The sequence below is a fragment of the Pristiophorus japonicus genome, chromosome 15 (assembly GCF_044704955.1).
Source record: "Pristiophorus japonicus isolate sPriJap1 chromosome 15, sPriJap1.hap1, whole genome shotgun sequence".
Taxonomy (NCBI): domain Eukaryota; kingdom Metazoa; phylum Chordata; class Chondrichthyes; family Pristiophoridae; genus Pristiophorus; species Pristiophorus japonicus.
Genome location: NC_091991.1, coordinates 147,856,765 through 147,880,229, shown reverse-complemented (window position 1 = coordinate 147,880,229; position 23,465 = coordinate 147,856,765). Strand labels below are relative to the sequence as shown.

Sequence of the window (23,465 nt, the reverse complement as noted above, 5' to 3'; positions counted from 1 at the left end):
ATTAGGACCAGGCGTATCTGAGGCCCAATGTTTGTCTGAGTTGCTCTGCCATATTCCCAATAGAGTTACGGTCGGGGTTCTACAGAACCGCTGAGGTTATTCAGGATGAACATTTTGACAGTGGCATAATACAGTTTATAAAAATAAATGAAAAGTCAGGGTGTCAAAAACATAAGCAGCATAAGAGTCAAGTCTGTTATGTTTATAAATATAACAGGTCCACGGTGTATTGTCGCATAAATATACAGTGGAAATGTGTCTACTGCTTGGTGAAATACGTATACATAATTGAATATGACATCTATACAGACTCTAGCTTGCAATGGATCTCAGTGCCATTAAGTTGCAGATTTGGAGATAGTCTACAACTAAAGGCCTTTTTGATGAAAAGCATATTGGCAGAATTTCCTTATTTCTGGAAGAAGGTCTTTTCTTGGTGTTGCTAATCCTATCGGTCTTATGTTCTTCCTTCCAGAGGAAAGATGCTCTTTGTGTGCCAGTTATAGTCAGTTTTAATGACTACATCACTATTCTGCATACATTACATTCTACTGATGGACCAAATTGCAAGCAGGCTGAAACACCACTTGTTGCGCACATTTCCCTAATCCCCTTTTCTAAATTAGTATTTTTACTTTGCTTTTGCCACTTTATTCCAAACCTGCCTTGATTTGTCAACTGGACACAGTCATAGCTTGATAATTTGATCTGTGTAGCAATTGTATTTTACTAAAGGAGCAGGCCCAAAGGAAATCCGAGATATTAACTCTTGCTAAACTGAGTATATTTCTGAAATATATGTACTACAAATGTCTTTACAAACTCTAAGGAACTAGTCTGAACTACACTGTTCCAGTTGCAGGAAATCAGCATCATATGAACAATGTATTAATGTGTGTTAAGTCTAAGACACTGAGGTCCAGCTCAGATTGCACTATATAAATAGGCCAAATGTTAATCAATAAATTCAGGGTACAATGCAAATCGAGCATTTTTCTTTTCTATAGGAGAAATTCACTTTGCCCACTGCTGCACTAATATTCAATTAATTCGTAATGATCTATTTTGCATTCACAACACCATTGCAAGATGCTGCGAAGTACACATGATGCATGAATCTCTGATAACAGACAAGTAAAATGAGTTTTAAAATGGCATATTTTATGGTTAGTGATAGCATATTCTCAGCAATATATTCAGTGACCATCAAGCTTTAATTGTATTAAAGTGACTTCACAGGCCATTGAATACTTCCTCTTAATACATTGATGAGCAGTTTATTTGGCATCCAACAATATTGCATAGCAGCAGTACATGTCTGACCTGAGGCTACATCGGGCCTACCTTATTAACAACGCATGTGAAGCCTACGCCGCTGTCTATGATTTTGCTTCGCCTCTGTAAAACTAGGGAAGTAATGAAAACAATAATTCAAACCATCAAAAAAATGCAATAAAGTTTTAAAACACTTTCACTGGCTATATAAAACATGTGGGCAGACCATAAAATGTTCATTTTGGAAATATTTTCTGCATTCCATGGTCCCCCTCCAGATATTCTTTATTTGACTATTAACGAGGTGTCACTAGCTGTTCATGTAAACATCAACATGTTTGATAACTCAATTATTCTATATAATCTCTTTTTCCCCCCTGTTTACATGGATCAAAGATTTTAATTGAAATATTTCTGCATATGCCAGATTCTTCCAGAATCTCATTAAATTTGCGAACATGAAAAGTGTTTAAATGAAAGCTATGTCAAAGTTGAAACTTTGCTGTATTACTGGTGGAATGAATGCACTGAAGTAATGAGAAGAAATCACTGCTGATGTCAGCAAGACAAAAACAGTAACACTTAAGTACACTTTACCAGAAACTGATACCATGTAAACCCAATTGGTACAGTAATTTCCAAATACATCAAAATCAACAATTTAAGTACTAAGTAAATTACCCATCTCAGTTATTGCACACTGTTGCTTTCTTAGCCTGAAATTGCAAAATCATTCAATATAAAATGCTGCTTTGACAATGAACAATTTCAAGAAATGTTTAATACGGGTTCAAAAAAGAGCAAAAAATGTTTGTAGAAAATCTTTGGATTGCAGAAAAAATGATTCAGCTGATTGGCATATACTTTGTCAGTGCATGACAGCAACATTACTGTCAGATGTGCATTTATACACAATCATACAGTACCTACTGAAAGATCTACTTCATTCACCATATACCAATCACTAGCAACAATGCATAAACCTACTGTACCACTGAGCTACCCTCCAAAATATTATATAAAAACAAATTGCTGGAAACACTCGTCGGGTTAGACGGCATCAGCTGAGAGAGAAACATAATTAACATTTCAGGTTAATGACCTTTCGTCAGAACTGGAAGATGTTAGAGAGGAACAGCTTTTAAGTAAGTACAGAGTCGGAGAAAATGGGGACAGGAAAAGAAAAGGGAGAGGTCTGTGATAGGGTTGAGAGCAGGAGTGTTTTACTAACAAAAGTGATGATGGTGCAAAGCAAAAGGAACTAATAATGAGGCAAGTATAGAAATAAATGATGGGTCCAGAGGAGTTGTAAATGGTTACAGCAGAATAGTTGCGGGGGGGGGGCGAGGGAAGCATGGGAAATCTAAAAGTGGAGAAGGCTCCCTGACCCAGGAATGAAGGCAGGTAGCCCCCAGAAGTGTGGACCTCCATACTGATCAGGGATCCCCACCCGAAGTGCCAGTCCACACCTCCCAATAGCTCTGATGAAGCTTTCTTCAACTGCCAGCCCCTGCTGTCTGAGAGAAAATGGGAGCAGTGGTTATGGTCTAAAGTTGTTAAACTCAATGTTAAGACCAGAGGGCTGTAACATGTCTAGTAGAAAGATAAGGTGCTGCTTCTCAAGCTTGCTTTGAATTTAATTAAAATATAATGTTGGCTCCCAACAAACCTGCTCTCCTGGTAGTTAGAATGCCTTGTGGTAAGTTGTGAAAAGTATGAAAATGAATAAAATCCAGCAAACTTTCCATTTTCGTCTCTCAAAGACTTCCCACTTCATGAGGACTGTTGATTTCAACAACAAATAAAATAAAGCTACACTGATTTTATTTCTCAGACACAGACTTTAAATTGTTTCTCAAAATAACCCAAACTGGTACCAAAAAAACTATAAGCTGATTTTTTTTCAACTTAATGTTTTTTTTTCAGTTTTTTATAATTATACAAGGGAAAATGTTGGGTGATGTAAAAATCCTCAAATTCAAGTGTCTGCTCAGTCCAGCTAGGAATCTTTGGGAGTTGCAATGTGTTGGTATGCTGTAATCCAATGAGCACCCATGTCTCAGCAAGCTTGTATATAGTACTGTACATGTACTGCTTTGTATTAACTGACCATGAAAATGTACCATGGTAGTATATTCCAGTACAATTTATTTCATGCCCAATTATATAAGGCTAGTGCAAAAATATGATATAGAAGCACCATTAGTTTACTGCAGTCATGGTTAGCAGAGCTTAACACAGAACATGTGCTCATTACTCCTGCAATGCCGGTACAAGTTTAATATTGATAAATGTAACAATGCATTTGCATTGGTGAAGGTCTGTTTATCACAATTCTATACTTTGTTTTGTTAACATTAGAAGATGGCAATTGGATTGACACGTGAAATGCTGGCCTTTAGGAATGCTGGAGTTGGGGATGACAAGGAGTGTGAGGGCTGGGATTAAGAACTTTAACAATTTTCAGCTGTTTATTTCCTCAGCAATTGGGTTATTTGTCTTAAACTGTATGTATACATCAGTTCACTGCACTTAGATTTGTGCTTTCTCCTATTTATAGTACAGCAGTTTTCAGTGGTTCCACCCGATATGTTGTGTTGATATGAAATGGGTGAGCTCATGAAATCACTCCAACAGCCACACATCCAGCTTCAGTTTGCATTAGAGCTTGATTTTTCTTTTAACTCAAACCAGAGTGCAAGTTTTGTCTTTGGTCTCACAAGTTCATTTTACTTCAGCTTGTGCAATAATGTCTTCTGTAGACACAGGGCTTTAGAAGGACATTATCATTTCATTTCAGTCTATGTAAGGCTGCAGTGTGTAACCATCAAAACAAAATGTACACAACATATGTTCTGTAGTGTTCCAGATTCATGAAAAAATTGTTTCTTGTAGTTTTGCAAGGACAATTTGCTTGATACAATGAAATTTTATATAAATCAGATTCAATAGATTAAACATTGAGGAGACGAGGATGTATTGGTCGTATCAGCGAAAAGGTGTTCCCAAAATAGGCTTATAAGGGTTATTGTCTTGATTTCTTCGAGTCAATGCAATAAGTGAAATAGTTTTTTTCCTGGAAGGTGTTTCACCCAAAATATCTAGTTAATTTCAACTGGGTCATATTTTTAATTAAGTGATGATTCTTCCTTCCCTCTATTTTGCTGTTTATTCCTCCTATTTGCATAGCCATTCACTATCAATTGCTTTCACAGGACATCTCGCCGAGAGTATGTCTTTCAAAAATATACTAGTAAGCTTCCCTGATGGCTCAGTGGGTGTAGCTTGGTACTGAGCCATAAAAACAATAGAATGCATGACTGGTAGAGGTGTGGATGAGGGAGGGTTTAAAGTTTGCAGGATATTGGGACCAGTTTTCGAACAAGAGGTGGCTGTGTAGGAGGGATGGACTCCACCTACACCAGACTGGCACCAAAGTCCAGGCATCAAGAATAGAGCTATGGGTGATTGTTTAAACCAATAAGCTCAGGGGGATGGAATGTAGAACAGATGGGAAAGGGCTAAGTATAAGTATAGTTGAGCAAATAAGGAAAAGGTAGAAGGGAGACAGGTGCCAAAGAGTAACAATGGAACAGGATTGAAGTGCCTATGTACATATGTATGAAGAATTAGGGATAAAATCAGGGAGCTAGAAGCACTAATTACTGTATAATTACTATGATATTATAGGTTTGACAGAAACTTGGCTTTCATTGAGGCAATACTTAGAACTAAACATTGCTGGCTATAAAATTTGCAGACGAGATAGAGAAAGCAAAAAGGGCGGAGGGCTGCATTACTGACTAAGCAGACAATTACAGCATTAGAAAGAATATCATCAAAGGTGCCGTTTAAACTAAGTCTCCCTGGATTGAATTGAGAAATAATAAGGGCTCTGCAACAATATAGTGCATTCATCGTCGACTGCCAAATAACAAGAAAGAAATAGAAAGAGAAATGTAGGCAATTCAAAGAGGTTTACAAAAGTAATAGAGCAGTAATAATGGCAGACTTGAACAATCGAGAGGTAGCCTGCTGATGGCCTCGAACAGGAGGGGGAAACCTACTAATGGCAGTGATCGGGACGAGGGGAGGCCGAACGGTTCCTTGTGACGTCCGGAGGAGTGCACTCCTGCTCCTCCTAGCCCACAAGGAGCTTAAAACCAGGCTAAGTTCTAAAAGTTACCTGGGCCTCTTCTGGTCAGTCCGATCCTCTCGCCCTGTTGCTGCTACCGGACAGCAGACAGAGTGGGACTCCCTCTGCGTTGAAGTTAAAATTAAGTTGTGGCCACTACTTTTGCATGTTAAGTAGCCCTTCGCCTGCTTTTCGTGGGAGCCTCGTCCAGGGCCTGAATTGCCGATGTAAGTATTACGGCGGTCAGAAATGGAGTCGGTTGCACAATTTCGGTATTGTAACAACCCCCCACCCGACCCTCTCCTGCCCGTCAGGAGGGGTTAAAATCGGGCCTATGTGTCCTCATCAGTGAATTGGTATTAAGGGACATACATTTCAATTCGTATTAAAAGCATGAAAGGGAAGGATAGAAGAATATTGATGTCACGCATTTCCTAGCAACTGGTTCTTAATGCCATTGACAAAGAGCTGTTATGAGTTGACGTTGTGAGGGGGAACCTTTGGGTGCATTGAAAAACTCAAATTCTGCAAGAAAAACCAATGTAACAGTGCGGTGGTTTACACAATGAAGGGCAATACATTTATCAGATGCTCTCCCATTAGCATTAATCTTGCTTTGAGTGACGTATAATAGAAAGACATCACATCCACCCCTGGAAAAAAAAATCACCAAAACAGTGCCGTCAAAGATAAAGAATTGTGGTTGCTGCTGTTGATCAAATCTTTTTATTTTGGAAGTAACAAAGAATTTATGCAATCTGAATTTTTACTGAGACAGCATCTATGGTTGCCTGGTTACCCAGCTTCAACACAGGGCTTTGAACAGCTGCTGCTGATAATGTAGATACAATGTGAGTCTCGATGGCTTGTGATTGTCTTTTTCTCTGTGAAAATTTGCTGCAGATAATGCAAGGGGGTGTCATGAGAATTTATAAAGTACACATTGGATTACTGTTATGGAAATGGTTTACTTTTTTATTAAGAGATACAGATATCAGAAGGTGCATTTTTTTGTGGATGACTTCAAACTTAAAACAAAATTCTTCTGCCATTTATTTTCCTTCCTTCCGCGCTGTCCAAAATTCTATTGCTCAAAGACGGGCACATGACCCGCCCCAGGCTTCGTGACACTTTGTAACTATCATCTTCAATATGTGCAACAGCAGCCTGAAGTGACACCCTGCAATTTGTCCTTGTTCCCTGTGGGGAAGTATGTCTGCCACGGACCATAGGCACTTTCAAGAGTCAAAACCTCACCATGCAGGAAACCGTGCACACAAGCCTGTGTCTGACTACTTCAGTGCAGACACATTGAAGCATAAAGCGGACAACTTCCAACTCAGCACACATCAGTAGCCTATACCAGCTTAGCACCTAGCATATTGTGAAGCAGTACAGACAGCACAACATACAGCTTTCCATCCTCTTTTAACTCCTGAAAATGACAACAAATATTCAGGCTACCCAATTCAAAAGGGAATATGATTTATATTTGACACACAAACATTTGCAGGGTATGGGAAAAAAGCAGGGAGCGGGACTCTTTCAAAGAGACGGCACAAGCACAATGGACCGAATGGCCTCCCTCTGTGCTGTATCATTCTATGATTCTAGTCTCAAATTAGAGTGCACATACAAAACCTTTGGATTGCATGCAACACACATCCAAAACAAGGGATAAATAATTACACTGCTGAAATGTAATTGAGGGCACTTAGATGACAACATAAACCTTGAAGGAATAAATCTCTGTGGTTCTTGCATCACTCCCTTCAAACTATTCTTTCTAATAGCTGTCAGACCATTTTTTGTTTTTGTCAGTACTTTTGGTTTTATTGTTTATGGCTGTGGTCCCGTGTCTGGAAATTGTGGACATGTTTCCTGTCAGCAGTTAACAGGTTTTTTTTAAAACAGTGTGCTTCGGCCCTTATGTTGTTGAATGGAAATGACTCGCCCCTCGTCGGTAACAGTATTAAAAAGAGGATTGACAGATCGTGAGCATTTTATTTTCTGAAGGTTTCTGAACTGTTGCGGTTTTTGTTCTGTGTGGGGTTCTATAGTAAACTGACAGCTGAGAGAGGAGTGGTGGTGTGATGTTCAGGGAAGGATATTGAAAGTGTTTCTGCCAGTATTACTGTAGGTTTACAGAAAAATAAGCTGCACAAATAATGTAAGTATGGTATACAATTCGAAGAAAATAATGATAATTGAGCTTCTAGTCTAAATCAGACATGAGCTCCTGTTAGGGAGCTATAGTCATTTTTTGGCCTTTGAATGGTACGTTTAATGGGAAAATAGAATAATTTTAAAATCCTGGAAGTAGGACATTGCGTCTTCAAACTAGCTTTGATGTGACCATAAAATATTAATAAGTTATTAAACAGTATCTAGTATGTGGTAGAGAGTACTTTTTAATAATCTCTCTTAACATTCAAGCTTTTCATATTCAGAACTCTTGACACTGGGCTCTCTTCACATGATAGTTAGAATTGTTTATACAGATGGAATCCGGATCAACAAACATTTTGTATTAAAGAATGAAAAAATAAATAAAGGTGTTATTTTCTCTATTCCATTGCTATAAAGATTTTTTTGAAAAATGTATGCAAGCACTCATGCACATACCATTTTTAAAAATAAGAGTACAAGAATTTGGTAGTGTTGTTCGGCTGCATAAACAGGGCCCCTCCATGAAATCGACATATGCACATTCAAACACTGAGGCCAGATTACAGCACTGGGATTCAGCATAAAACCTCCTTCGGTGCTGGATGCACCACATGTTAACTCTGGAATTCATTGGGATCCAATCTAAATGCTTGATTGTGTGCTCTACATCCTATTATGCACTCAGCATGTTACGAACACAGATTACAAACCTGATGCCCCCTTCTCCCCACACAAATGAATAACAAGTTGGAAATGGCAGAAAGGCATGCGCTGCCCTACTTGAGATTTTGGAGGCAGCTTGGAACAGCTGAGGCAGTTTCCATCACGAAGACATCTTTATGATATCATCTGCTGCGGCAGCTGAGTACACTTTGGCCAGCTTTACATGTAAATGGGATGATGCAATGATGCTGACACTCAGCAAGGGTCTCATCCTATTGGGATGTTGACAAATATGATATTCTTTGATCTTACGGGTCATAGATAGTATGACTCATGGCTTTTTAATAAATGGGCGTAGTCATTCTTTTCTGTGCACAAATGGCAGTCAATTCAGATTGGCAGAGATGGTGACAAAGAGGTATGTTTTTTTTTAACAATTAATGCAATTTTGGACAATTTCAACAATCTAGTCATTATATAGATCTGATGTTGAAGCTATTCAAAATATCATATTTGTGTATTAACAGCTGTTCAGTTGATTTATTTGATTCCATAAATTAACAAATTTTTATTCAGGCACTTTGAACTTAGCGAATAAATGACTATTTGTGCAGCGCAAAATCTTCAGGAACTTTGAACCATATGGCAGTAGTGCAACACTTAGATGCTGCTGTAAGAAAGATGTTTTAACATTTTTTTTAATTGACTCTATTCATATCAGCTCCACCTCTACCTGGTGAAACAAGTAGTACCTGGCCTGAGATGGCCTTGCCAATTTAATACTTAGCCCTCCTTTATTGCATTTTTAAGATGGTAACCAGACAGTTGTGGAGAGATGCAAGAAGCAACTTGGGTGAGGTAATGTGCTGTTTTAAAGCATTTTCTATGCTTATAGATAGGAACAGTATGCAGATGGATAGTAATGCTGAAATTGCAATATTTCCACTCATGAAATGAAGCCTGGTCTAAACGTGATGAAAAAAATAAACCTAAATTAGCATGGTAGAAACAATTTGAAAACTACAGGGGTATCAGAAATCAAATATACAATGGAAGGATGTGACACGATATTTATTCACAATCAGAAGATAACTTACGTTGGAGTTGTAACCTCAACCTCATTACAGAAAATGCACCCATCTCGGATATCCTCTATTTTCTACTGGCTTGGGGTGTTACTAGCAGTGAGTTTGGCATCTTACCAATAGCCCTACAAGTTACAGTGTTCCTAATTCAGTCTGCAACAATTTTGTTTTGGAAAACCTTAAAATAGCAACACAGGGATACAGCATGTTAGATCTTAGAACCAACAACAGTGGCATAGTGCAACCACCCATCCTGTAATTCTGGGATCATTACATAATCAGTATTTGTGTCTTATGTCCTGAGTTGAACCTTGTGACTTTGAAAAGAGTATGTATTTATCTAGTCACTGTGAGGAGGCTGGAAAAATCAAGGTGCTGGAATTGCCCCTCTCAGAAAGGCCTGTTAGCACCCCTGTTAAAGGGTTTTCGCTTGGGCACAGCGGCCAGAGCCCCCCCCACCCCCAGAATTGCCCCCAAGGGGCGGCGAAAAGTGGTTTGCTCCATGCCCCGTGATTAGTGCACCTCGAGTCTCATCGCCGAGAGCATGCAGAAATCAAGCGCAGGCAGCGGAAAGAGTGTGCGGCAAATCTGTCTCACCCACCCCTTCCCTCAACGACTATCTGTCCCTCCTGTGACAGGGACTGTGGCTCTCGTATTGGACTGTTCAGCCACCTAAGGACTCATTTTAAGAGTGGAAGCAAGTCTTCCTCGATTCTGATTGCCTATGATGATGGTGAAGATATAGACCTTGGAATGTTAAGATCAATCTTTAAAACTTGGACCATGAAGAGTTGCAAAATGATAGTCGCTCTGTCCTTGCCAGTTTTGGATGTATTCAGCTCGTGGATTGTGATGCTTAAGAAAACACTAATACCTAAACAGGAGCTACAGGAAGAAATGATTTTGTGGTAGGCTTTGGGTTGAGAACCACCTACATTAAAAAGAACAATTCAACCGAGGCAACAAAGGAGGATCAAAAAATACTAAAAAGAAAAATTTCCATGGCTATCTGCATCAGCACAAAGTTTACACTGAACAGAAAATAATGTGTTGAGGTGGAAATAAACTTTGAGCTGCTAAACTGTCACCAGTAGTTTTTCAAGCCCACCAGAATTAAATTGGCCTCTCAAATTCTCACAGAGCAGAGCGTGGGAAGTTCTCAACTCTAATTCTAACTAGTGTGCATTAGTGTAGCGCTACTGCAACCCATATTTCAGTTTTAAAAATCAGCATATATAAAGCTTTTCCCCCTCCCTTTTCTGCCAATATTCACCCTCTAAAGACATTGAATGTATGCCGCAGCATGTCTCTGCAAGAACCATTCACCCTCCAGTACCTCACCCCAAGTGGTCAATCTGCATGTATAACTTTAGACTGTGTGCAGTCAGGTTATTCAGCCTCACTCTCTCATCTGCACACATACACTTCCAGATTAGGGTTGCCAATGGATGTCTGCTGGAATGGTGCCCAGGCACTGCTGCTAACAGCGCAGGAGACCTTCGCACATTAAATTTCCTGCCGCAGCAGTGCCCCCACTCCTGCTCTGGGATGCCACAGGCTGCCGTCGCAAAGAGCTGGAACCAGCTGTTCCGGTGGGAACAATGTGTTGGATGAGAGGCTCGGGAGTTGGGATAGGGGAGGATGGGTGCTCAGGGAGTTGCAGTTGGGAGGTGACTTGGTGGGGGGAGGGCTCAGGAGTCAGAAGTCTTGGGGTGCTCAGGAGTTGGTGCTCAGTTTAGAGAGTGCTAAGGAGCCGTTTCAGGGTTGCTCAGGAGTCGTGAGGGGCTCAGGATTCGGGAGGGCGGGGCGCTCGAGATTCAAGGGGGGGAGGGCAGGTCAGGTTGACTTGAGAGTCGGAGAGACTGGGGAATGGGGGTCAAAGGAAGGGGGAAGAAAGGGAGACCAGGGGACCACTCCTCGAGTCCGAGCCCATGGAATAATTAAGAACTGGCATTGAACTGAGTTTAGGACGATGTACTCTGTGTGCCATGCCCCAAACAATGAGCCCGTTGCCTTTTGTGCAATCTCTCGGTTTGGTTAAAGTCGGTCTGAACAGGCCAGTTTCGATGTCCAAGTACAGAGATGCTCAGTTCAGAATTAAAGCCTTCACACATAACCCAGGTCCAACGAGATAGGAAGAGAGATGTCATAACAACATTTGCAGAAGTCATGTGATCTGATGTCACATGGTCAGATATTGTGTGATTTGAACATTATGTGATCAAATTTCCAGGAATGCCTCCAACCAGAGTTGGCAACCCTTTTCCAGATGGAATTCAAAACACAAACACTGGCTGATTGTCCCCTCCCTTAACTCGAGAAATTTCCCAACTATAGCACCTCTATTGCTACAAAAATGCAATTAGCTAACTCAGCATTAACTGAGAATCAATTCTGGGACCTTCCTGGTTTGTGCAATTCATAATTGATGAAAAAGTTTGTACATTTGTTCTTAGTTCATCTAGTAGGGGGAGACCCTAAAGATTTCCTTTGCAGCATCCAATTGTTTTTTTTTAAAGTTATTCAAGGATTTTTGCCTCCTCTACTCTTCCTGCAAATCCATTCCATGTATTAATCTCAGTCTTAAATTTGTCTTTTATTAGTTTGAATCAGCAGCTCCTTGTCCAACTCATGTGATTTGGTTTGAAGTAAATTTTCTGGATTTACTTTTTCCATAATGTTTACATGCATCAATCACCGGTTCATTTGATAAACACGGTGAGCCACAGGAATAGGTCAAGCGATGATAATGTATTTCATAAATGTGAAAGTAATGCTGTAAAATTATTAAAAGAATTGTGACATGTATTTTCAAAGTCCCTCTTATCAATTCAGTTCTAACTTTAAATATTTTATGAATTTAACAAATCTTACAAACTTATTCTGGCCACAAAAACAGTTAGAAATTTGCAGCAGCGAACAGACAGGTAATGCAATAATTTAGAGTTGAGAGGGTTAACATTATGAAGACAGGTTGCATAACTTAGCTTGTATTCCCTTGTGTTTAGAAGATAGCAGTGTGATCTAATTGGTGTTGAAAATGATCAAAGGATTTGATAAGAACAGATACAGAGAGACTGTTCTCCGGTGAGGGATTCCAGAACAAAGTGGACACAATCTTAAAATTAGAGCTAGGATACACTTTTTTCACACAAAGGGTAGTAGAAATCTGGAACTCACCCAAAAAACAGCTGAAATTTAAGACTGAGATTGATAGATTTTTGTTAGGTAAGGCTATCATGGGATATGAAGCTGCGATACCAATCAGCCATGGCCCAAGTGAATGGGGAATCAGGCTGGAGGGGTTGAATGGTCTACTCCTCCCTATGGTCATGCAATTGCTAAATGTATCCTGTTCCCAAACATTTAATATACAAATTGCTGTTGATGGGCCTGGGCCACTCATTAGGCACAAATTCACTTCCTATTTATTTTTCATGACATTGTATTACCCATTGTGTATGTTCTAATAAGTCAAACCTTAAATCTGTACCATAAACATACTGGAATAACAGCAAATCATCATCATCATAGGCAGTCCCTCAAAACAGGGATGACTTGCTTCCACGCCAAAAGAGGATGAGTTCACAGGTGTTTCAATGAAGGATCTAATATTCCAGGTCCTGAACGACATCCTGAAGGGTGGAAGGTGCCTGTGCGTGGATTTTTTTAACGTGGCGTAGCCGTTGCACACCAGCCACCACACGGGCTTGACAGAGGCTAGGTCTTGGTCCAGTGGCAAAGGTTATCCAAGACGACTGGAGACCTGCTCTGCTGCACAGACCTAGTGTGCATACATATTGCAGTGTGGGCTGGCCCGTGCTGCCCCTGGGCCCTCGCCTCTTAGCCCCAAACTCACGCCTCTCAATGCACTTATCCTACAAAGCACAATGATCCATCCCCAATATTCTGCAAATGTTCTGCATACTTCACAACATAGCCACACAGAGAGACCTGCATTTGAAGGAGGCAGAGCAACAGACCTCATCAGATGAGGAAGACCAAGAAGGTGTACAGCAAATAAACTGGAAAAATATGTTCCCTCTATATAAAAAAAAAAGAACACAAGAACCGTTACTACCTCAGATCGATGAAAAAACATGTAAACGCTGCGGTCTAAATGCGCCTGCGCTTAATTCGCAATGCTCTCTGGGAGCCATAGGTCCCTCCCCCCGTGTCGTAAAAAAACAGCGCGGCAGAACTACATTTCCCAACATGCCTTTCGGACGCCGCTCGACGTCGGCCAGCCAATCAGCAACCTGGGAACCGTGGGGCGTCGATGAGGTAATGGGGTCGCCGAACGCTTTCAGTAAGAGAATGCTTTGATCAGGTCCGACCTGCTTAATAGTAGGCGTTTTTGGATGAAAGCGGATTCCCAAAAAAAAAACTTCTCGTTTCATTTTTATTTTCCCTCATTTCCTTCGGCAGCGGTTTCGAAAAAGGATGTGGTTTTTTTGAGGGGGGGGGGGGTGGGGAAAGAATGGAAGGCGAGAGACAGAAGGGGGGTAAAGTAATGAATAAGGACACTTTGTGAGGCTGAAGGTGTGCTGTGAGCTGCCAGGACCTGCTGCTGCTGGCGGCGGCGATGTGCTTTGATGTCCGCTCGCGGTGCAGGGGCTTCGAGTTAATCGTTCGAGGCGGTTAGTCGCGAGCGAGCGAGCCAACGCCGAGCACGGCAGGAGCAGGCGTCGTGATTTCTCCACAGCGCAGAAAATATACATCTATAAAAATAACCTCTTCAGATTAACTCAACGCCGCCGCCGCTCCCGGGAGAGTGTTTTTAAAAAAAAATCTTTAAAAAAAAAAGCTGGTTTGGTCTTTGTTTAATGTTTATTATATTTAAATATATATCAAAATAACATTGAAACAAATCAACAAATCTGGGGGGGGAGGAGGGCAAGGATTTTTTAATATATAAAAAATAAATAATGGAAGAGCCGGGGCGGAGGCGGCCGTCGCCGCCGTTTCTGCCCGGCCGTAACCGCGGATCCTCCTCATGGAAGAAACTTTCCAACAGATTCGGCTGGGGAAAGGAGTTACCCGCGACGGTGCATGTGTAGGACGAGGTAAATGACCAGTCCGACCCTTCAGTGTGTGTGTGTGTGTGTGTGGGGAGGGGGAGGTGGGTGGAAAAGCAAAAGCTCGGCTCCGGCAGCTTTTTTGAGCCACTTCACAGCCGCCTCCGGTAGCCCTCCAGCAAAAGTGTGGGCGCGGGGAGGAGGGGGGTCAAAAGAGCTGCGAGTAAAGAAGGGAAAACATTCTGGTGACTTGCAAATTCAGAGACTGACCCCCTTGACGTGCATACTGTAACTTTAAAAAATAACTTGGATCAGCTTGCACGAATCTGCAGATCTGGTTTGAAATGCAATTTTTTTTTTACAATCGCAATTGATTCTTGGTGGGTCCCATCAAAGGACTAAAATGTTTCTGTAATGTATTCAGTAATACCCGCTTTTCGTTTGGTGTGAATGCCACACGCACTGCACTGTTGTGTTCTGCCAGCCCTCCTACTTTATCACAGCGAAGGGAAGCTGCAATTCCTGTATAAAGGAAACATTGCTTTTGGAAGGCGAGCTGCAAAGAATCCAGTCATTTAATAGCTGGAAACTTTGCCCAACTTCACAGTTGTTGGTCCAAATAGTAGTGACATCTGTTCGCGTTCCTGAGCTGAATTAGCTGTTACACTCCATACAAAAACATTAGCTGAACACAAAAGTCGTGCTTTAGCGTTTGCTTATTGGCCTTAATGTTACTCTTGTCAACTAAACATAAACGCATTGACCTGTATCGTTTCGCTATTCAACAACAGTTTTTGTCTTTGACAGGTGTTTTCCATCCTATTTCTTTTTGCACTGATCACATTCATTCTGTCGGTATACTGCGTATATTTTAGTGCCGCCTTTACCATAGCTGCCTTTACAATGGTTAACTCCGGTTTAGCAATGTTATTTTTAATCTGCACTTTGTAAGAGGTTGTAAAATGCGCGGCGTTCATTTTGGATCTGTTGCTATAAAGGTGTGTTTGATTTAGGCCATATGGGGGTTGACAACATTTAATCTTGGAAGACATGATCAATAAATTGTAAAATTCGCAAAATTGAAATTAGTCATAATATAGTGGTTTAATGCAATTATCGAACTGATTTGCGTGTAGATATTTGAGTTATTGGGGAACTGGTCTTTTGAGGAAAAATATAGAATTGCGGTTTGAACTTTTTAGTGGTGAAAGCATTAGTGAGAAGTTTGACCTTGGCTGACCTCTGAACTTCGAATATAGCTTATTCCTTTGCCGAACACAGATCGATCTAGAAATCATTATAACTAAAACAGACAATTAATGTGATGTAGCCTATGTTCTTTAAGTTTCCGTTGATTTAAAAATATATATATAATTTTTCAAAGCCTGTATTTACAGGAGAGGGTGGGATGGAGGGGCTAAGGAGATGGGAAAGTCAAAATATCTAGATTTTTTTTGGTCCTATTCGGAGTAAGGGTTTTAATGCAAAATTATAACTTAAGAGTACACGCACATAATTTAAGGGATTGTGGTAAATATCCATGTTGGGTGTCAGCATCGGGTTAAATGAATAAAAAATGCAAAACTACATGTTTGTGTTGCATGTGCTACAGTTTTCTGAATGAAGATATTTCATTTGTGTATGGTACTAATTCTCAATTGAAATGTTTCAAATGATAATGAATAGGCATTAGGATAAAACTTGCTCTAGTGATATTAATTGTAGGTGAAACGTCCAAAACACAGCTCATGGTGTCCGGAATAACTATTTTTCATTGTTAGTGTTATGATTTGGTAGTTAAACAATGGATTGTAACCCGTGTAGGCATTTTTGACCGGATATAATTAAGCAGAGAGTGTTTTTTGTATCTTTTGTGTTTTCAAGTGTATGAATGACCTGATTTTACTTGTAATTCCTTTAAGTACTGAATGTCCTGCAGCCTTGATAATATAAATGACATTATGACCTGTACCAAAACAAATAATAATTGCAGCAATGTGTGAACACATGCAGTTTGTTAATTCGTATTTTTCTCAACTGTTCTGGCTTCGATATTTAAATATTATTGTCCTAAAAGTGAAGTTGTATGTGTGAAGTTGACCCTGATACGTAAACACAATTTGTATAATGCGATATTTAGTATGGCAATGTGAAATGATCTATAAAGTCGCAATAGTTCATGAAGGTTTCCTGCAGTAATGTTTTGCACTGCCATGTTTTGTTAATCCAATCTAGCATTTTGCTACATTTCTAAGAGTAAAATGTTTGCGCGAATGTGCTTGATTATTGGGAGAATTACATTGTGTGAAATATACAAAGGCATTATAATAGACAACTTCATATCAGGGAGCATTCTGAGACGTATTTTAACAATAAGCACGAATCACAATTAGCAAAAAAGAAGTATTGAATTTTGTAAAGTTACAAGTTATTTTATTATAGAATTAGTGTGTGTGTTTAGGCCAAAGGATTTTCAGTCTCTGTGATGTGTGGATCTGAATGTTTGGTGAACTCCTTGCAGTGCAAGTGCTAAGACAGGGGGCGCTATTTAGATCTTTCAAGAGGGGCCAGGGAATGTGTATGTGTGTCTGAGTGTGTGCGAGAGATTGAAAATAACAAAGAAAGTGTTTAAGTATTTTCCTGTTGTTAATATCCTTATGGTGTTTGGGCTTTAAAGATCTCAGATGCACACGGAAGCAGAACATAGATTTTTACAGGTAGGTCGTGCAGCTAGGAGCGAGTTTAATTGCAATGTGGGGGAGAGGTTCCTGAAAATGTGCATTGGGGGGTTTGAATCGTGCTGGGATTTTATGCCAATCATTTCTAGATCAAGTTTAGATGAGATTTGTTTCCAGCGGAATCTTTCGTAGATTTGATTACTGTTGCGACATTTGATGTGGAAAGTTGTACAAGCTGGAATGTTATAAATCAAAGGGCCTGGGCAGTTTTTATTAGAAACAAAACGAGAACTGCAAGTAGCTAAAAAGGGTCTCGTTTGCTCTTTCCCATCCCCCACTGTGCCGGAGAGGCCAAGAAATGAATGCGATGCGGGCTGCAGATGCATCAGTCAGATCAAGGGGACTGATGCACAAACATCTCGCAATGTAAGATACAGCGATTCAGTACCAACCCGATCTGCCATCTCTGCAACTAGCCTGTTTAGATATATCTATTTAACCTTAGTTTGAAGGTGGACGATTAAAGATTTACCCCTCAGGAAAGGATTCAGTGGTAAAAGTATCTGATGAATAATGGCTTAAACATTGTAGCAGATTAAACAGCGATTGTAGGTGGGTTTAAAATATCAAACGGGCAGACTGCTTTTAAATGCAGGTCGATGCGTGTGAGTATAGTACCGTTTGATTATTTTTATATTCAGTATATGTCATTGGGATGGATTTGAAAAAAAAAAAGAGCCTATAATTGTTTTAATTGCTCTTTGATTTAATTTTAAATATTATTTGGCTAAGTATGTTGAAATTCTTAGTGCAATTGACAGCTGTTTAATTTGCTCAAGCTTTTATACTGCAAGGCGCGATACGTTTTAAAGCAGGTTGTTTTAAAAAAGAAAATGAATATATTTATCAGTAGTTGGTTCCCCTGTGAATGCATCATTGAAAACTAGGCCACTCTATCTCTAACATTGATTGTTTAAAAAAAAATCTTGATGCTCAGCTCTTCCTAGTTACTAGGTTTTAAAATCAGAGAAATAGATTCTGCACAAATGTAAATTGGAATTTCTTGATTATCTGTAGAAATATACAGGGTGATTTTAAACTTGTTGGAAATCTACACTAATTTATGTTTGTACACATGGTTGTAACTTGAAGATTATCAGGGTTGACGCCACTCTTCAAGAAGTCATGGGTGTTCTTAGTATTGGATGTGTCATTTGATCGCAGTTAAAAGGTTACTTTAAATTTAAAAAAAATTACTTGTGCAGGCTGCTTCTGTGGTGGTTTATCAATCGATCTTTGGTATTTAAAATAAAATGCAGTTTGTACTTATCAACTTTCCCCAGCAAAATGGTTGGGGCTTCCATCTATGCTGCTCTTAACCAGTCAGAGCGAATGTATGGCAATGATGGCTATTGATTCATCCTCCAGTTCTGCCCTTTTTTAATGGGAGTCCTTTGCTTCCCCTCAACATATCCTAGATAATTCAGCTGTCAGCGTTGCATGTTGGAGGGTATTCATTAACGTTATGCATTCCATTGCATGGTGTGTGAATGCTAACGTACTGTGAGTTCTGAGGCTTTAAATAAAATATATAACATTTATGTCAAGCATGTCATATTTAATTTTTTTGCCCCTTCCGCAAGCAAATCTGACTATAGTCAGAAGTATAACTTCGGGCACAGCCCCATTATATTTTTAACACAAGATGTGGCTGTGTTTAGTTTAAGTTGAAATGACGTTAGCTGACAGCTCATCACACAGTTTAGGAAAGTTTTTTTAGTTTACCAATCTATTTTAAGCTAGATTCCACTTCCTAATTGTGCATCACATAATGTAATGTTGGAGTTAAAACACCATTCTTAAAATGCAGTATGGTGCAGTGTAAATAGAACACATTGTTGAGCTTACATAATAGCATTGTATACTTGCAAAAGTAACACAACAATAATATGTACTTGCAAAAAAATGTCAGTCTGAATTGGTGTGGAGAGATATCAGCTGTTGACAACTTGGATTTCCATTTTCTTTTTTTGATGTAATAATGCAACACCGGTTTTCACTGATTTACGATCTTATATTGGGGATTGTTTTTAAAAATAAATTTTAATATATGGTTGAAGAGCCTGAAAATATTCCAGTCATCACAGGAAATGTAATTAACAAATTAAAAAAATCCAATAGGAGTTAAAAAGCAATGGTAGAAATTTTACACAGTTATCAAAAGTAGGATATTTTAGTTACTGAAACTGCAATTATCTGGAATTAGCCTTTTCATTTACTACTATTTGATGCACAGACTAGTATGAAAGGATACATTAAAAGCATGGTAATGTAAAATATTTAATATATGATAGATATGAATTTTAGTAGGTGATTCGGTAATTAGAGCAATCTGTTCTGAAATTAACTTTTCATTTTATGAATGATTTTTGTTTCATTGTCCATTGAGATTTTTAGCTGTGATTGGAAGACATTTTGGCATGCCATGGACCTCAGAAAATTATTTCTAAGCCATGTCTTCCATTGGAAACAGTACCATTTAAAAAAAAAATGGAAAAGAACAAACCTGCATTTATGTTGCACCTTTTGCAACCTCAGATGGTCCCAAAGCACTTCAGAGCCAATTAATTACTTTTGACTTGTAATCACTGTTATAATGCAAGGAAACAGGACAGCCAATTTGCACAGAGCAAGGCCCACAAACAGCAATCAGATAAATCATCAGATATCTGTTTGTGATCTTGGTTGAGGGATAAATGTTGCCAGGGCACTAGGAGAACTCCCATGTTTAGTGGCATAGGGCCTTTTATATCCACCTGAGGGGCAGATGGGGCCATAGTTTAATGGCATCTCTGATGGTGCAACACTCCCTTGATATTCCACTGAAATGTCAGCCCAGGTTATGTGCTCAAATCCTGGAGCAGCTTGAACCTGCAATTTTTTGACTCGGGTGATAATGATGCCATTGCAAAATGATTGCTACCTAGAATGCATTGATGTTTTATGATTTTTTTCTTTGATCAAATAACTGCTGTAGTTACTAACTCAACTTCTAAACATAAATCTTGGTCCTAGTATTTTGTTAAGTGAGGGACTTTTGGATCAGTAAGTGTAGAATGGGGTTTCTGCTAAAAAATCTCTTTGAATTGAATACTTCTCCTGTTTCTTTTGTCTGTCTTCCTTCTCCCTGTTCTACCCACACAAAAAAACTGACAATATATTGGGAACATTGATTGTCAGCAGATAGTACCTGCCCAGATGAATTAACTGAATATAGTACTTGCTGTATATTTGATCTGATCTACCTCGGACAGTAGGAATTCACATTGGATTATTATTTAACTTACTGTGCAACTTATCAACTGCATTCATAGTAGCACCTTCAGCATTTCAACACAAAAATAAAGTTCTAATAAAAAGTGGACCTATTCATCCAGTTATTTATCTAATGTTGACAGTTTGTGAACTATGATCAATATGCTGATGGTTTTGACTTGAAGCATTTGAGAAAGCCCCATGCCATTCCTCTTACTGTAGGTTAAGCGAAAGTTAAGTAAAACAGTTATAAAGTTATTATGAATTGACCCTGATCCCCTCATCTTGATTTAGAGTGCAAAGTTTGGTGTCTCACACTTGCAAGCCATGTATATCCTTGTTTGTGATAGGATGATAAGTTATGAAAGTTAAAGAATGTAATAGCATGAAGTGGTGTTGAAAATGACATGGTATAAGCTAGACTTGAGTCTCTTGTTTTCATTTTGTTCATAATGTTTTGGATTTAGGAGAAATACTAGAAAGAGATGTTTGTCTGACCTGTGATTTGTAACTTAAAAGACGTATCATTCATCTCTGGTCTACATTAGCTAAGGCCACTTTTGCTACAAAGTAAAGCTCAGTTAGGATATTTGCTGTTTGTTAAAATATTGCAGGAATGATTAACTTTTTTTTAATTACAGGAAGAATACAATACCAGCAACATTTGTTCTCTGCTTGATTACTTGACCATAGGAGGAATTGGGACTGCATTGGATTTGGCGGTGTGTGTGCGGTCGCTATAAAAATGAGTGCGAGGGGAAAGGCGTATATGATGGACCTCGGGGGAAGCTTTACTGAAGATGCACCAAGGCCACCAGTCCCAGGTGAGGAGGGTGAGCTGGCGTCTACAGACAGTAGGCAATTAAACCACAGTTTCTACCCCACAAAACCCGATGGGCTTAAAAGTGAGGCTTCCACAGCAACCCCACGGAGGCCAGATCTGGATTTGGGTTACGAACCAGAGGGGAGTGCTTCACCAACGCCTCCATACCTGAGATGGGCAGAGTCCTTACACTCCTTGCTGGATGATCAGGATGGAATAAATTTATTCAGGACTTTCTTAAAACAAGAAGACTGTGCGGACCTGTTGGATTTTTGGTTTGCGTGCAGTGGATTTAGAAAACTGGAACCTAATGATTCTAATGAAGAAAAGCGGCTTAAATTAGCAAAAGCCATATATAAAAAATACATTCTGGATAATAATGGCATTGTGTCCAGGCAGATCAAACCAGCCACTAAAAGCTTCATAAAGGATTGTGTAATGAAGCAACAGATAGACCCTGCCATGTTTGACCAGGCCCAAACTGAAATTCAGACAATGATGGAGGAGAACACCTACCCTGTATTCCTGAAGTCTGATATTTATTTGGAATATACGAGGACAGGTGGAGAAAGTCCAAAGTTGTACAGTGATCAGAGCTCAGGGTCTGGGACAGGAAAGGCATTATTAGGATATTTACCTACTTTGAATGAGGATGAGGAATGGAAATGTGACCAAGACACAGATGAACAAAAAGGGAGAGAGTTGGCCACTGTAAACAGGCTTACACAGAAACTGCTCATGGAAACGGCGCCACAGCGTGCTGGTCCAACCAGGAGATTCGACGAAGGTCGGGAATACAGGTAAATGGCTTAGTGGTATTAAGGGTCAGAATCTTGAAATGTTCATCACATTTAAAAATCAGTGTTGTCACTGGGTTTATTTAATGTGTTTGTAACAATACGCTTTGTGGGAAAGTTGCACTTAAGCTAAAATGTTTGTGATGTTTTTAATCCATCATCTTGAGCTGTTATACACTTTAAAATACTCTCTCCAGACACAACCCAAAATTCAAAGGACAATTAACAATCTAATGCTATTGCACATACAAGTTAATGCAGTTTGGAAATTTCACATGCTCATCATTGGTTTACTGAAACCCAATAATAAATGTCTACAGTGCAAGAAATTCAAATGCTCACTTTTTTCGCTTTACTAGAATGCTAGTGACTACATTGGATGAACCATGAAGGATGATGTAGATAAAATATTTTGTGGCTTAAAGGGTTTACTTTTATTTTGGAAGTGAAGCTTCTTGTCATTGAATGCATACTGCCGTTTTAATAATGAATTTTACATTTTATTTGCTAAAATGCTGCTCAAATGCTTTTATTGTAATTACTTTAATGGCAGGAAAAAAAGCTGGATTTATTTTGTACTAGTCACTTAACTAACCAGATTTGAAGTTAATGTATACAGTGTTGCTGTTGCTGATAGTTTCAATATGTATTAGTCAATCAAAGTATATTTAGTGCATAAAGTTGGTATCGAGTGTTTGTACCAGGAAACACTTAAAAATCAGGAGTGGCTGATCCAGGAATGAAATTTGGTCATTATTTTTTGCTTTGAATGTATCAGTTCCAGTGAAACACATTTATCAATCAATATTATTTATAACTCGTGCGCTTTTTCTCTTCCCACATCACTGCCATAATTAAACTGTGTAACGCTCTGTTCAGTTCTTGCAGTTCTCAATCAAAGCACTGCTCAGTGCAGTCTACTTTGTAATCAGCACCACCGCATAGGCGTTGGAGAGAATTTCTGTAAAAATAAGATGGTTAGATCGGTCTGGAGTGGACTTGTATTATGAGACGGGCTGAGTGCTCTTTACACATCTTTATATTTTCGTATTATACAGAAAAAATAACACTGTAAATTGGGATGAATTCTCATCAAGCAAAGCTTTCCTCCGAAGCTAGAAATGGTAACTTTTCTTTGTGATGGTTTCCGAGGCCTACTGTCAGTACATAATCTTGCAAGAAAGGCCATACTGCTGTACATGTTGCAACCCTGTGAATGTAGAGTTAAGGAGATTCTCAAGATTTAATGAGATCTTTTCACCAGCACCTTTTAAGACACATCCTCACTTCATTTTTGAAGTTTTAAAGATTTTCTAGTCAACATTGCAGAATTATGTAACTGTTTCTAAGTGACCTTAGAAATGGAAGGGCAGGATTTCCTTCATCAGTCATCAGCGCCTGCTTCTAAACATTTTCAGTTGAGACAAATATCATGACTGATTTTTCAGTAATATGGTACTGTCTTAAAACTAAGGAAAACACTTTGTGTAGTTAGGTTATAAAGTGT

General features: G+C 39.3%; 1 protein-coding gene across 3 annotated transcripts in view; it reads left to right on the top strand.

Moving 5' to 3' along the window:
• axin1 (axin 1) overlaps positions 1-23,465 on the top strand; it is a 318,392-nt gene that overhangs the window by 179,719 nt on the left and 115,208 nt on the right. For 2 of the 3 annotated variants that reach the window (XM_070901076.1, XM_070901074.1), the window contains exons 1-2: positions 13,852-14,393; positions 20,980-21,961. In XM_070901076.1, coding sequence (XP_070757177.1) covers positions 21,084-21,961 — 878 coding nt within the window. In that variant the 5' untranslated portion in view covers positions 13,852-14,393; positions 20,980-21,083. Of the gene's footprint in view, positions 1-13,851; positions 14,394-20,979; positions 21,962-23,465 lie in introns of those variants that run through there. The other variant, XM_070901075.1, reaches the window with a different exon arrangement.